Source organism: Nycticebus coucang, chromosome 13, assembly GCF_027406575.1.
Source record: "Nycticebus coucang isolate mNycCou1 chromosome 13, mNycCou1.pri, whole genome shotgun sequence".
In the NCBI taxonomy this organism is placed as follows: domain Eukaryota; kingdom Metazoa; phylum Chordata; class Mammalia; order Primates; family Lorisidae; genus Nycticebus; species Nycticebus coucang.
The window spans coordinates 85,445,484-85,462,234 of NC_069792.1; the positions used below are offsets into that span (position 1 = coordinate 85,445,484).

The window sequence follows — 16,751 nt, forward strand, 5'->3', positions numbered from 1 at the left end:
TGGAGAGGAGTCTGACAGCTTTAGTGACTTACTTGACCAATAATATGCAGCAGAAATGATGTTCTGGGACTTCCAAGGCTGGGTCATAACAAATCTGTGCTAGGCTAAACAATAGCCCCCAGAGATAATCATATACTACTATCCCAACCTGTGAATATAGCAAAAGAGACTCTGCCGGTGTGATTAAAATGAATTTTAGGAGGATGGGATTATCCTGGATTATTCTGCAGGCCCTAAATGTAAACATGAGAGTCCTTATAAGAGAGAGTCAAAAAGGTCAATGAGGAAGAAGATGATGGGACAACTGAAGCAGAGATTTGAGTGATATGGGTCAGCTACCAAGGAATGCCAAAAGATGGAAGAAGCAAAAAATATATTCTCCCCTAGAGCCTACAGAAGGACAGAGCCTTGCTGACGCTTTGATTTTAGCACCTAAAACTCATTTTGGACTCAAATTCCATAACTCGTAAGAGAGTAAGTTTGTGTTGTTTTAAGCCACTAACTTTGTGGTACTGTGTTACGGTAGCAATAGAAAACTTAATGCAAAGTCTTACAGCTTCTGCCTAGTCCCCCTGGAGCATTTTCACTGGGAACCAGGACCTATCATCTAAGTATTACCACCATTCTGAGATTGTCATGGTTGTGGGGCCATCTACCTCTGCTTGGCTCAACAGTTCCAAAGATGTAAATAAACCCATCTTTGACCTTCTGACCAACCCATCAACCAGTTGAAGTTTATGGAATGACCTCTGTAGATACCACATGAAATAGCATCCAGCTGAGTCCTGCCTATATTACTGATGCACAAAATTATGAGATACAGTAGAGTGCTTATTTTAAGTCACACATAAGTCTGGACATCAAGTTATATGTAAGTGATGATTAAAGACTTAAATAGCACATTATCTCTTTTGCAATAAAAAAAAGAAACTCTATTTGATAATCTGTCTTCTAATAGCAGCAAGCCCTAGTAATAAGGCCACTCCATTATACCCTGTAACTATAAGAATTCAGAATTAAACGTGCTAGAATATAATGCTGTAATTAGGTTCTTTCCATACTGGTAAAACAACTGATTGCAGCAAAGCTTTATGTAACCTTTCCAGGCCAAGATATACAAGATCTCGGCTTATTAGAGGTTTCTCACTCCCCTTGCCTCAATTCATACTCGATATCCTCATTCTCGTTCTTCCTTTCTTGCTGGGCCTAGACGGGCTATAGCTTATTGTTCTTTTGGTATCTCAATCAAGCCACTAAAGTATCTTTATTTACATATCTTAATTTGGAGTATGAAATGTTTTTCTTGCTCTTTTTCTAATTCCTTTTGAATAAAAGCCAACATTATTCCTAATCCATTCTGGAGGCTAAGAGCTTAAAAGAATTCCTACTTTCTAACACAATCAGACCAAGGGACTGAAAAAAAAAAAAATGGGGATAATCTTGTTAAAGCTCCAAGATTCCTAGTGGAAAAGGACTCTATTACAAATCTTAATTTGTTTTTAAGTATTCTAGATATCCAACTTAGTATCAGCTCTTTTTCATTTTGTCAAAGCCCATGTTACATGGCAAGTACTCAAAGCTCTTCATCCTACTTTAAAGTAAGCAATCACAAAAAGTTGGGGGGGAAGGCCCCTACAAGATTAAAGTTTAGACTTATATTGTTAACATTTACAGATGTAGATAAATGGTGAAAGCAAAATTAAAAGTACACAATTACCACTTACACAGAGACCTCTGTAGATAGCAAAGATAACAAAGTTTGCAAGCTAATTAAAATCTAACGCTGACAGAAAAACTGTTCACCTCAGTATATTTCTTATGTGCTATATGTAAAAAGAATCTCATTTTTTAAATATCTTAACTACATATTTAGAAAAAAATATTTCTAAGAAGTTCCTTTTTTCTAAAGTATATCTTGCATTGCACCTCCTTAATACAACACTTTAAAATGTGGAAGTCAACCTCTAACAAGGTCCCCAAGGATTCCCATTTTTGGTGTTCATACTGTGTAGTACACTCCCACAATGTGTCAGGGCAAAAGAGATAGACTATCACTTTTAAGACTGGGTTATAATGGGTGGTGTCCACAGCACAGTGGGTAGAGGGCCAGCCACGTACACCATACAGAGGCTGGCGGGTTCTAACCCAGCCTCGGCCAGCTAAAAGCAACAATGACAACTGCAACAAAAAATAGCCGGGTGTTGTGGCAGGTGCCTGTAGTCCCAGCTACTTAGAAAGCAGAGGCAAGAGAATCGCTGAAGCCGAAGAGTCTGAGATTGCTGTGAGCTGTGATGCCACGCACTCTACCAAGGGTGACAAAGTGAGACTGTCTCAAAAAAAAAAAAAAGAAAGAAAGAAAGAAAAGACTGTGGCGTGGTGGCTCACACCTGTAATCCTTGTACTCTGGGAGGCCGAGGCTGGTGGACTGCTTGAGTTCATAGGTTCGAGACAAGCCTTAGCAAGAGCAAGAACCCCGTCTTTAAAAATAGCCGGGAGTTGGGCAGCGCCTGTGGCTCAGTCGGTAAGGCACCGGCCCCATATACTGAGGGTGACAGGTTCAAACCCGGCCCCGGCCAAACTGCAACCAAAAAATAGCCGGGCGTTGTGGCAGGCACCTGTAGTCCCAGCTACTCAGGAGGCTGAGGCAAGAGAATCCCTTAAGCCCAGGAGTTGGAGGTTGCTGTGAGCTGTGTGAGGCCACGGCACTCTACCGAGGGCCATAAAGTGAGACTCTGTTTCTACAAAAAAAAAAAAAAATAGCCAGGAGTTGTGATGGGCATTTTGTAGTCCCAACTACTCAGGAGGCTGAGGCAAGAGGATCACTTGACCCTAGGAGTTTGATGTTGCTGTGAGCTGACACCACAGCACTCTACCCAGGGGGACAAGAGTGAGACTCTGTCTCAAAAAAAAAAAAAAAAAAAAAAAGAGCATGGCATCCAGCTTAGATGCTCATGCACACTCTCACTCTTGCTCTGGAAACTCACTGACATTCAGGCAACCCTGTGGAGAAGACCACATGTAAAGAATTTGAGACTTTTAGCCTATGAGTAAGCCTTCTTAGAAATGGACTCGCCAGCCCCAGTCAGAACTGCAGATGACGTACCCCAGCTAAAAGCTTGATTTCAACTCTACTAAGGACTCAGAAATACTGAACTAGGCAGCTCCAGGACTTCTAAGCCTCAGAAATTGTGAACTAATACATGCTTGTTTTAAGACACTTGTGTTTGGAGATAATTTGTTATACCACAAATAGATAAATGATACAATGAGCTTTGTCCATCTTTCAAAACAAAATTGCTGTATTTTGAAAGTTTTTTAAAAAGTTAAAAATAGAAATACTAATTACAAATACTGGGAAGAAAATTTTTAAAAATCTTGGCTAACTAAAAGGCAACTGTAATGTCAGCTTCCAGTACTACTTGTAAAAACATGAACCAACAATGTACTATCAGCAGAATATGGCCTGTTTGGGGAAAAGAAAGATTAGGTTGAGCAGGTAAATGGAAAGCACAACATCGACTTCTTTAAAATTGGGAAGGAAATCAGTGCATAATTTAAAAATCACGTACCCTATTTAACTATGATAAAAGACATGCCACAAAGTCTGCTTTATCTGTTACAAACTGGTTCTAAAACTTTTATCTCATCGCAGACTATATCACATGCCTAATGATAGAAAGACATGTAAGAAAGATAAGGGCAAAAACACCAAATTTCAACAGCAGATTCCACTGCCATATCAAAGCATGGATGATTTTTCTTCCATGAAGTTTTCAGACCAAAGCCAAAACATTTCATTAGATCATACAAGTACCCTGTCCAAGGACACATATTATTTCCTATAAGAAACAGCCCTTTTAGCAGAGAATTACTTTCATTAGAAAGTGTACTTAACACACACACATTTTGTACATTAGTTGTGTATTTGAAAATATTATTCAAAAAGCAACAATAAGCCGGGCATGGTAGTTCACACCTTTAACCCTAGCACTTGGGAGACCAAGGTGGGTGGATTGCCTGAGCTCACAGGTTTGAGACCAGCCTGAGCCACAGCAAGACTCATCTCTAAAAATAGCCAGTTGTGGCAGGCACCTGTTGTCCCAGCTACTTGGAAGGTGGAGGCAAGAGAATCACTGGAGCCCAAGAGTTTGAGGTTGCTGTGAGCTATGATGCTAGAGCACTCTACTGAGGGCAACAAAGACTCTGTCTCAAAAAAAAAAAAAGGTGGGGGGGAGTTTTTCATTTTTTGGGGGAGAGGAATGTTGATTTCAGCAGGAAATATGCATTCCCTACATGGTAAAATCCTTTTAAGCTCAATGGCTAATGTATAAGGTAATATCCTAAGTGATGATTCTAGTTAATTCCACGAAACTGTACATACTGATATTGAAAACAATAAATGAACACTAGCACTTACTAAGAATTGAAGCAGCAGCATCTGTGCCATTTGATTCAAAGTGCAGTAAGTTAGTCATCAACATGGGCAAAAATAGCTGATTTAATTTTTGACATTCTTTAACTTACAAACAGGAGAGATAAGCATTTGACTACCATTATTTCCTATATCCTTGCTTGTTTCTCCTGAATGAACAAGACAATTTAAATTACTAACTTCTCTATCCAGTAAGTTACATAATTAAGTTTCACTGATGTTAATGATCTTCATTGACTAAAGTTTTTAGTTCCTTTCCAGAATATTTGAAAACATATTAAATTAAAAAATATTATCTTTATTGGAAAATGTGGCATTTCTACTGCTGGTGTGTGCAAAACCACCAATGTATGTGATAAATTTATCCGGTCATATTCAGGACATGCTTTTCAAGAAATGCCGTAAGACTATGGTCACAGAGCCCTCCAATCTTGTAACACGTTGACAATGCACAATTTTCAAGAAATTACTTTAAAAAGGCAACAATGTATGTTCAAATAATCTTGCCGATGGATAAAGATTTGAAAATTAATGTTCTAGTATATGACTGCCTATAGTGTTTTCGAAGAAGCACATTTTTAGAGTTGAGTATCTCTAAAACCATACACTGAGAGCACACATAGATCACAACTATGTTAGTATTCTATCATAATTTCGTATAACATGATTACAAATTTAATAACTGAATTGATTATGGTGCTGCATTTCCTGTAAAAGCATTGTTGGTAGACAATGTCTGGAATCAATCAGCCAAAACTATAAACTCATCCACAATTCCCTGCACTGAGAAGAAAACTGCGTAAAGGGTCCCGACAAGTTTTTAAAGTAGTACAGACAAGTCATGCTTACACGAGGCAGATAATTCTTTCCTCCATTCCTGCACACAGGCCAAAGATACACTTTCAAGTACCTCTGGCAAATCAAATGCCATGTTCCAAATCAATGTGCTCTAAATGTAGGAATCTATGGGATGTTTATGTACCTACCAACTTAGGGAAGGGCAATAAACTTTTTTAAAACTTTCAAACACAACAGAATACAAATCGAAGCAATGCATTTTGTTTATATAACCGAATTTAAATGTCACAAATATTTTCGGTCGTTTGCTCCTTTCATCCGTTTGATTTTCTGAACTTTCTTTTTTTTTTTTTTTTAATTTTTATTTATTTATTTGGCCGGGGCTGGGTTTGAACCCGCCACCTCCAGCATATGGGACCGGCGCCCTACTCCTTGAGCCACAGGCGCCGCCCTTGATTTTCTGAACTTTCAATCTTTCCACCTAGACTCAAATTCTGACCTACCACATTCTGCACTTGTTTTAAAAAATATCCTATTTTAACATGTTAGCTTAAAATAGCTTTGTTTTCAACGTTCCAAACTACTTTTGAGAAGTATGCTCTTGATTGTAGAGCCACAGGTTCAAAACAATAACAACAACAACAATAATAATAATTCCTTCTTATTTATTCCATTCTTCCAACCTCCGGGGAAACAAAAACTGGACTTTAACTTGAACCAATTTTCTTTTCATTTTCCAGGAAAATGTTTCCTCCAGCTGCTTACATGAATACAGTCAGAGGTGTTTGGAAACAGCAACTGAGAGCATCCCTGCCTTAGGAAGCTACACCCCTTCTTTTGGCCTCCCAACACCTTCGTTTGATAACCCTTGAGGAAAGTTTCTTCCTGCCTGCCTGCCAGGTTGGCAGCACTTTCTCCGAGCCGGCACAGCATGCCACCTGCAAGGGTGCGCGCCGCATGTTCGCAAGACAGCAGCAAGGGCTCGGGACAGGAGGGCGGGCGTCAGCGGCACACGGCCAATGAAAAGAAAATCCTAACTGGCATTTTTAGGCTGAAGCTTCGTATTCTGAGACTGGGGAGCAACCAACCAGGCGCTGGCCTCGGCTGCGCGGCACGATCCGCGCCTGTCCTACCTGCCTCGGGGACACTCCAGAGGCAGAAAGTCCCCCCCGCCCGCAGCCGTCCCAGGCGCGGGGCCAGGCGGGCAAGGGAGGCGGGCGGGTGGGGCAGCAGAGGGGGGTCCGACGCCGAGGGCCCAGGAGGGCTCCCGCGCGCTGGCGGCGAGGAGGGGGGCGCCGGGGCCCCCGGGCTTGCCCCACCCGTCCCCGTACCTTGGGCGATGGCAATGGACTCGAAGCGGTGCAGCTCCTTGAGCAGGCAGCTCCTTTCGGTGGAGTGCAGGCTGTAGATGAAGTCGCGCGCGCCCTGGGCCGTGTTCAGCGCCTCCATGGGCTCCTTCTTGGGGTGGGTGCCCAGCAGCCGGGGCCCGGCGGGGGCCGCGAGCGCCAGCAGCCCCCGCCCGCAGCAGCACCAGGACGGCGGGTGGGGCGCGGCGGCCGGGCCCGGCCGCAGGCTGCGCGCGGTCCGGCCCCTCAGCAGCGGCAGCAGGCGGGACATGGCGAGCTGAGGAGCGGGGACCCCGCGGCAGTCTGGGCGGGCGACTTCTGGCGAGGCTGAGCGGAGAAGGAGCTGGGCTCAGCCCGACCCCGCCCCGAGGTCCTCCCGACCCGCAGCCGAGGCGCCGAGCACCATGCACTCCGCGGGCCCGCGCGCTGTCGCCTCCTCTTCCGTTCCCCTTTCCTTCCCAAAGGCCCGCGACGGTTCCAGAGCCTCCGACAAGGAAAACTTTCTCTGAGCCGGCCGGGCCCCGAGAGCTGCCGGGGAGGGCGGGCGGGTGGTGCGAGCGGGCGGGCGCCTCCCGGCTGAGGAGGAGCGGCGCGGTCGGGCGGGATCAGCAAACGTCTGTGTCTGTCAGTCTGATCTTCCAGAGCGATGAGTCAGCCAAGCGCCGCCCTCCTCCAGCGCCGCCCTCTTCTCCCGCCGGCTTTCTCACCCTCTTGCCTCCCCACGTCCCCACTCCGTAGGGTTCCTGAGCCCTCAAAACAGTCGCGCTCTCGGCGGCAGCCGCCGCCGCTACCCCTAGCGGCAGGGGAAGGGGTAGAGGGGCGGGGCGTGAGCCGGCCTGCGCAGGCGTAGTCCTCAGGGGGCGGAGCGCGGCTCCGCGTCCCCACCCCCACTGGAGCGTGAAGGTGGAGGAAGAAGGGTCCTTACCTGCTCTGTTGGCCTCCGCAGGCGTTAACTCCGCGCTTGGGGCGGGGAGAAAGCTTTGGAACCCCGGCTCGGCCGCATAGAGCAGCTGCCCCTCGGACCACACCTGGAGCTCGTTCCGTAAGGTGCCCAGGTGCGGCCTCGCTCGCCCGGCTTTGAACTGGCGCTGAGCTGCTCTGCCGCCCGAAGCTTGCGGGGTCCCGGCGCTCGGCTCAAGAATGAAGCGCCCGGGCCGCGCCCCTTGCCGGGTCAGCGCCAGCAGCAGCCTCGGCCAGACATCCAGCTCTGAGGCTCCGGCTCTGGAGGCTCCCCGGAGAAGGGAAGCCAGTTTTACTCCTCCCCAGGAAGGAGTGCGTGAGTCTGACATCTTGACACCGATATGGTCCTCACCCTTCTGATGCCAGCGGGGATGGAAATTGTTAATACTAGAGCCGGAGACAGGAATGTCACAGACTTCTCCGGGTGGTTGCTTGTGATCCCCCCAAAGTCAAAGTGGAAAGAATTCTGCCATTCTGCGTGACTTCCATGTGTCCAGATCCTAAGCATCTTTCAAGGCCCAGGTCAAAGGGGCTCCTGCTTCATAAGAGATAAGCTTTTTCGGCTTTACCTCAACCTGTTTAATGACACTTAGTCACCCTGTCTTAGAGAACAAATCCACTTAGAGAATAAATCTGCTCAAGTGTAGTCAAGATCGAAATCCCATCCTTATCCACTGCTGCAGCCAGCCCAGAACTTTGTAGTAAATGTCTTATACGTCAGTATAACATGTAACTATGAGTAAAGGGAATGTTACCACTAAAACCTATTTCTCTAACTCTGCGTCTCAAAGTGTATCGCCTAGCTTGTTAGACACGTGAAGTTGTGGACATCAAACCTCCTGAATCAGAACCTGGGTTTGAACCCAATTATCTGAATTTTAACAAGCCCTCCAGGTAATGATACATTAAAAAAAAAAAAAAATGAGAATCACTGCTGTAACTTAAACATGAAAAGCCAATGCTGGGTTTGTTTTAATTTTGTTTGTTTTTTGTTGATTTCAGGGCAATGCCTCTGTGGTATAATGGCAATTAAGAATGCTCTTTGTTTATATAACATAATGTTAAGGTTAAATTGTAGAAAACAAAAAAAAATTATGTATTAAATGCTGTGTTTTGAATGAGTCCCCCAAAATGTATATGCTAAAAGTTAATCACCAGTGTTAAAGTATTAAGAGGTAGGGCCTCTAGGGGTGAATAAATTGTGAGGGTAGAACCCTCACAAATAGGATAACACCCTTATAAAAGGTCCAAGGGAGCGGCCTCTCTTTACCCTTCCTTCTCACCTGCCATGTGAGGACACAGCATTCTAGGCACCATCTTAGAAGCAGAGACCAGGGCCCTCGTTGGACACCAAATCTTCCAGTGGTTTGATCATAGACTTCCCAGCCTCTAGAACTGGGAGAAATAAATTCCAAATATTTATAATTAAAAAAAAAAAGAAGAATGCCTTTTGTAGACAATGAAAGCTTTGTGAGTGCAGAAACTTTATCTTTCTTGCCTCCTAATGAGCACTGGGAAGCCTCTACAGGGTTATTTCAGTCTGTTTCTTGAGATTACCACTCCACCTGCGCACAATATCCCTTACCTCTAAGAGATTCTGATTCACTGGGCCTGGGGTGGTGCCTAGGAAGTAAAAGTTTGAAAAAGCTCTTCAATAAAAACCTATTCCCGATAGCCTCTAAGATAGTAGTTTAGTGTGTGGACTCCAGAGACAGATTGCTGAAAACTTAGTCCCTGGATCAACTGTTTAGTTGTTAGTGATAGATTGTTACAGTAGTGATCCAAAATGAATTACACCCTCTGTTAACCTCTCCCTGTGTAGTCCACTTCCACATTGACTGCAGACTTGGCCATTTGACTTGTTTTGGCCAATAAATAGAACATCACAAACCTGATCTGATAAGTGCTTGCTCACTGGGGCTTGCTGTATTGCCTTTACTATATTATTTTAGCATATTCAATTCTGTTATAAAACAATAAGAAACAAATGTAGAAACAAGTAGCTTATGAGACATGTTACAAGTAGAATAAATGAATATATGTTGAACATAGATTAAAAAAGATGGAACAGGGCCAGGCACAGTGGCTCTCACCAGTAATACTAACAATCTGGGAGATAGAAGCCTGTGGATCGCCTGAACTCAGGAGTTCAAGACCAGCCTAAGTAAGAGTGAGACCCCCGTCTCTACTAAAAATAGCCAAGAGTTGTAGCAGGTGCCCCATAGTTACTCTGGAAACTGCGGAAAGAGAATCACTTGACCCCAAGAGTTTGAGGTTGCTGTGAGCTGTGATGCCACGGTACTCTACCCAGGGCAACAGAGTGAAACTCTGTCTAAAAAAAAGAAAAGAAGAAGAAGATGGAACAAATGAGAGTGCTACTTAGATAGAAAAGGGTGGATAGATAAAGTGAACTTTAAATATTAATAAGGTATGATTATACTACCTTTGTATTGGCTATGTCATCCCTAAATTGGATACCTACTGGTAATATGCATTGTAACTCTATTACGTACCTCATGTAATAACTGACCAAGAAAAAAAAAGCAGATAAACCCCAGCTAGTCAACCAACTAATGGTTAGCTGCAGTTATAACCAGACATACTTGCTCCTCACCTCTTGAACAGAATGGGTGTATATTGGGTCCAGGTCCCTATAATCTGCTGAATCACCTTGCTTACCTTCCACTCTATTCCTTATAACCAAACTGTCTGCAGAGAAAACTGGCATGGTGGACAGGGATAAGTCATACAAACATTGCATAAAACAGAATTTAGGCATTATGGTCCTTCAGCCTATCCTAAACTTATTACCCTACCTCTTCCCCCTTCGGTTTTATATTGGTTGGTAAACTGTTGAGGTGACTATTGCTACTCTTTGTGTGACCATGTTATCTTGAAACTCAGTGCTTTAAATAGCCAATTTATTTTGCTCCTGAGTTTGTGGCTCTGAAATTTGGGAAGGACATGCTTAGGCAGTTCTTTTCACTAAAATCTTTTAGGCCAGTAGTTCTCAACCTTCCTGATGCTGCGACCATTAAATACGGTTCCTCATGTTGTGGTGACCCCCAACCCAACCATAACATTATTTTCATTGCTAGTTCGTAACTGTACGAAGTTTGCTACTGTTATGAATTGTAATGTAAATATCTGATATGCAGGATGATTCTTAAGCGACCCCTGTGAAAGGGTCATTTGACCCCCAAAGGGGTTGCGACCCACAGTTCGAGAACCACTATCTTAGGCAGTGGCAATCAGATGTCAACACTGCTACTGTCATTTGAAGATTCAGCTGGGCTGGACATCCAAGATACCTCACTCGTGTGCTTGAAAGTTGATGCTGTCAGTTGGCTGGATGGAAACTCAGATGGAGCTGTGAACCAGAACACCTTCACACAGGCATTCTAGCATGGTGAACTCACCTATAGCTGGCTTCCCCCAAAGTGAATGTCTGAAAAGAACTCACGTATGGCCTTTTCTACCTATCCTTGGAAGTCACTCAGCATCACTTCCACTATATTTTATTGACTATAATGAGCAACCACTAAGACCAATACAGATTCAAGGAAGGGGATATAAGCCCCACCTCTCAATGGGAGTAATGCCAAAGAATTTGAGGATGTGTTTTAAAAGTGCTATATAAACGATGTGATTCAGGCTTATTAATTTGGTCTATAAGACCAAATTTTTGTGACTTAAGAAACAACCTGTCCAGTAGTATGCTTGTAGGCTACCATTGCATTAAGGTAATATTCTACATGACATTTGCTCTCTTGAAATCCAGATGGTACATAAAGGAGTCTAAGATATCCTGCTGGAAAGACCAAACGGAGGAGGAGGTCCCAGCCAACTGCCCCACATAACTGCCTGCTAACTCACATGCATGAGGCCATCTTGGACCACCCAGCCCCAATCGAGCCTCAGATGACAGCATTGCAAAGTGATTGGAAGCATTAGCTCTAGACCTACACTCCCTAAATTTCAGTCCTTTCACTACCATTGATTAGCTATATAACCTTGGACTAATGAATCAACCTTTCCATGGTTGTTCATCTGTTTGATGGGAATGAGGACATGTCACTCAGTTTGCCTATCTGTGAAATGGAGATTAGGGCATCTGCTTTATGCAGATATAATGAAACCAAATAAATTAGCACACAGAAAGCATTTTAAACAGTACCTGAAATGCAACTGCTCAATAAATATTAACTGTTATTTATTTAAATCCCCATGGATCTCTCAAGCACCTAGGATTATATCTTTGGACTTCATTTGAAAAATACCTTCTGGCTATCTTTTAATACGTAGATGTATATTAATTGGATCCCCTATCCACTTCCTTCTCTGAACACCTGACTATCCTAAATATGAATAAATGGAAGAGATGAGGAGGAGGAGGATTTGGAGTCTGTTTATGGCACCGTGGAAAAGTAAAGGATAAGGCAGATTTTGATGTGGGTGGCAAAGGGGAGGATTTGAGGAAATATGAAGGGTGCTAAAGAGGTGGCACTAGCAGGCTGAAGAGGGTTACAAAATGGAAGACAGGCATGGAGGGCCCAGAGGCAAATTTGGCCTGGGCTCATCCCAGTCTGCTTTTCACTTTTAAGATGACAAACATCATACCTCAGTTAAGAATCACAGTTCTCCTCTTCATGAGAAATTGCTGCTGACTCATCAGTCCATGGTTAGCTGCATTGTGTAACTACTCTCCAGATTCCTGGCATTTCTGCTGCTGGCAGGGCACAAGATTGTTTGCACCTACTATTTATGATATGTTATGCACCCAGCTATTGCCTTCCACTTTAAAATTCTTGAAAATGTTGCATTACTTAGTAGAACCTTTAATCATGTCTTCTGCCCACGCTTTTTGCAGTTTAGTTGTGCTTTTCATCCATCAAGTTCTTGACTTTATTCTTGTTTTTTTTTGTTTAGTTTAGTTTAGTTTGAGACAGGGTCTCACTTTGTCACCCTTGGTAAAGTTCTGTGGCATCATAGCTCACAGCAACCTCAAACTCTTGAGCTCAAGTAATCCTCTTGCCTCAGCCTCCTGAGTAGCTTGGACTACAGGCACCCACTACAATGCCTGGCTGTTTTTAGAGATGGGGGTCTCAAACTCCTGAGCTCAAGCGATCTACACACCTGGGCCACAAGCGAGAGCCACTGCACCCTACCCTCTTGACTTTATTCTGACCCCCAAAAGGCCCCTTCTCTATTAAGGTTGTGGCAAATATATTGCTGCTTCACGAGAAAACCACAAAATCTTATTAGAAAAATAAAAGAATATTTAAATAAGTGGAGAGAAATGCCAACTCAAGTTTACAGAACTCAATAGTAGAAGATGTCAGTTCAGCTAGGTACAGTGGCTCACACCTATAATCCCAACACTTTGGGAAACTGAGGCAGGAGGATGGCTTGAGGCCAGGAATTTCAAACCAGCCTGGGCAACATAGTGAGACCTCACATCTACAAAATTTTAAAAAGTAGCCAGGTGTGGGCAATGCACACCTGTAGTCCCAGCTACTCAGGAGGTGGAGGCAAGAGAATCACTTGAGCCCAGGAGTTTGAGGTTGCTGTGAGCTATGATCACACCACTGTACCCCAGAGTGAAACCATGTCTCTTAAAAGATGTGTGTTCTCTCCAAATGTGTTAGGGTTTTCCAGAGAGACACAACCAATAGGATATGTAGATATATATACAGAAAGAAAATTATTATGCAGAATTGGCTCACATGATTATGGATGCTGAGAAGTCCCACTGTTAGTGTAGGTAGGAAAGTGAGATATGAGCAGAGGAGGTAAAGAACAGGCCACGTAAATAAGCAGGATACACACTGCGTACAGGTAGGTGTCACAAAATGTTAGCATAAGAAAAGTGAGGCGTGAGCAGAAAACAATGACAGCAAACAACATAAACAAATGGGCCCTGAGTAAGAGAACATACTGTAACATTGACAAGATGAGGGTAACCACAACCATGGCAGGAAACAACACAGGCACATTATACATTACAAGTTTCCTCTTCCCCAGTTGGCTTTGGACACAACACATCCGGGCCTATATCGGTTGGAAAACTTGCCCACCCAACAGCAGGTAGGAGACAACATTCCTATAGGTCAAGAAAAACAAGAAAAGGAGATAATGTCACGAAGGAGGGAAGGCCAAATGAGAGAAAGGGATGACACAGAGACCCCAGAGCCACTTTCTGCTGGTATGTATGCCTGTTCCTACCCAACGCCCCCCTCCCCGCCCCCAACCTTCTGAAGTGTACAATCACTTGCTAATCTTTCTTGGCAGTCAGCCTCCATGTCTGGAGGTGTACTTGCTTAATGAACATTGCTGCTTTCCCCTTCAAAATGGTCTTTTGCTTTCATTCTTCAATTGCAAGAAGGCAAAAACAGAGGAGTTCAACAGCCAATACGACCATGATCTGCTATCTGCAAGCAGAAGGCCCAGGAAAGCTGGTAGTGTAAGAACCAAGGGACAAAAAGGGTGATCTCCTAGTTCAAGTCCAAAGGCCTGAAAACCAGGGGCACCAATGTCCAAGGGTAAGAGAAGACAGATGCCCCAGCTCATGCACAGCATATTCGTCCTTCTGTTGCTTCCTGTTACCAGTCTGGCCTTCCACTATGTGCACCTACATTGGTGAGGGTGATCTTTCTTTTTTCTTTTTTTTTTTTTCTTTGCAGTTTTTGGCCCAGGCCAGGCTTGAACCCACCACCTTGGCGTATGGGGCCGGCACCCTACTCGTTTGAACCACAGGTGCTGCCCATGAAGGTGATCTTTCTTTCTTTCTTTTTTTTTTTTTTTTATTAAATCATAGCTGTGTACATTAATGCGATCATGGGGCACCATACACTGGTTTTATAGACCATTTGACATATTTTCATCACACTGGTTAACATAGCCTTCCTGGCATTTTCTTAGTCATTGTGTTAAGACATTTATATTCTACATTTACTAAGTTTCACGTGTATCCTTGTAAGATGCACGACGGGTGTAATCCCACCAATCACCCTCCCTCCACCCATCCCCCTCCCTCCCCTCCTTCTCCCCCTTCCCCATATTCTTAGATTATAACTGGGTTATAGCTTTCATATAAAAGCCATAAATTAGTTTCAAGGTGATCTTTCTTACTCAGTCTACCAATTCATATGCTAATCTCTTCCAGAAATATCCTCACAGACACACCCAGAAATAATGTTTTGCCAGCTATCTGGGGAGAACTTAGCCCAGTAAAATAGACACATGAAATTAACCATTACACTAAACTAATCTGTCAATTCAATGCGATCTCAATCAAAACCCAAGCTGGATTTGTGTGTCTATATGTGCGTGTACAGAAATTGTCCAACCAATAACTAAAATTCATATTGAAATACAAATGGTTACAGCACACCAGAAATAGCATGTCCCCCCCACCCCCAGCTCAAATCTGAACTCTAACATCTACTAGCTATGTCAATTTGGACATGTTGCTCATCACTCTGAGCCTTAGTTTTTTGATTTTTGTTTTGATTAGATTTTTCTTAAAATCTACCCCACAGAATTGCACAAAAAAATGAGACAATGTACATAAAAAAAACACAATACCTAACATGAAGTAGATGCTCAAGAAATGATAGGTAGTATTAATAATGATCATGATTTAAAAATTCGTATCAGTGAAATTAATGTTAGTGGTAAACAGTATACTTAGAAGTAGAAAGACTTATGGAATTTTATTTTTTTATTTTAATTTTTTGAGACAGAGTCTCAAGCTGTCACCTTGGGTAGAGTGCCATGGCATCATCATAGCTCACAGCAACCTCCAACTCTTGGGCTCAAGCAATCCTCTTGCTTCAGTTCTTTTCTATTTTTAGTAGAGCTGGGGTCTCGCTTTTTGCTCAGGCTGGTCTCAAACTCATGAACTCAAGCATATCACATTCCTTGGCCTCCCAGTGTGCTAGGATTACAGGCATGAGCCACCGTGCCTGGTCTTAGGTAATTTTAAAATTGAAAGAAAGTGGGTGGTGCCTGTGGCTCAAAGGAGTAGGTCGCTGGCCCCATATGCAGGAGGTGGCGGGTTCAAGCCCAGCCCTGGCCAAAAACTGAAAAAAAAAATAAATAAATAAATAAAATTGAAAGAAAGAATCCAATTAGAGTCTCTATTTTCTCAAATTTCCTTCACTCTCCTGCTGTTTAGCTGTCCAATTTCCAAGGAACAAGTCCAGATATTGAAGTATGGCAGTCTTCAGCATTCAGGTATCTTTTTTAAAGTGGTCAAGTTCCCATTGGGGTAAGGATAGAGATGAAGAGAGATTGGAAGAGGAAGAGGAAGCAGCAAGGTAGGAGGAAAACCAGAGAACGGGGGTGTTTATTGTCCTCCATTGTATCACTAGAGGTCCTGGAATGATGTCATTAATACTGGTCATTTTTGTTGCTGAAATATTGGATGATTCTCGTACCTTTCTCCTTTGCACATTTCTCTTGCCTGTATTGTTTACGGTAAGTGTATAGAATTTAAACAAAACAAAAAAAGGAAATTTAGAATGCTTTGTGATATAAAAACACTTGAGAAATCCTAAATAAATCCCAAAGGAATGATCTCCTTTTTTGAATCCTTTGCAGGCTGCTGTACCAGTCATTCAACACTGCTTCTCATCATCACCTTTGGGAAAATGCCCAATCGCATGGCAAGAAATAATATCTCACGAAAAAAGATGGGAAATATAAGAAAGGGGCTATCTGTTGAAGCTGAAAACACCTGTGCTCAAGTTGATATTCCATGAGGCTCATATTTATCTGCCCATAATATCACACCTATATGAAACATTTATAATAACACCCACTGTGGCAAGACTGCAAATGTCCCACACCCAACATGAAGGTCCACATATGTGCAAATACACACACATACACACGCATACATGCATGTACAAACACATGTACACACACACCCCTACCTGACTCTTTTGAGGCAATATTTTGTAACTTTTTTCCCCTTTCAGGCTCACCTTTGTGTTTGAGGTTGAACAAGGATTTTGATTAGGGTAAATATAAAGGCTATGAAATACCTTCTCTTCAAACTTTCAACTTGAATTGTTAGTGAGGCTTTGAAATATTTCAATGTCACAAGAACTACTTCTGAAAAATGACTCTGTTGTTGAGCCCAATAGAAAGGTCGGTGTTGGAAGATATTGAATATTCCTGTGTGTGTTGGAAGGAAAGTAAGATGTTGA

The 16,751-nt window shown here is 43.2% G+C and overlaps 1 protein-coding gene across 3 annotated transcripts in view; it reads right to left on the reverse strand.

Moving 5' to 3' along the window:
• TMEM65 (transmembrane protein 65) overlaps nucleotides 1-7,368 on the reverse strand; it is a 57,200-nt gene extending 49,832 nt beyond the window's left edge. For all 3 annotated transcript variants that reach the window (XM_053559099.1, XM_053559098.1, XM_053559097.1), the window contains exon 1: nucleotides 6,562-7,368. In XM_053559099.1, the coding sequence (XP_053415074.1) occupies nucleotides 6,562-6,847 (286 nt within the window). In that variant the 5' untranslated portion in view covers nucleotides 6,848-7,368. The remainder of the gene's footprint in view (nucleotides 1-6,561) is intronic.
• Nucleotides 7,369-16,751: the final 9,383 nt, after the last annotated feature.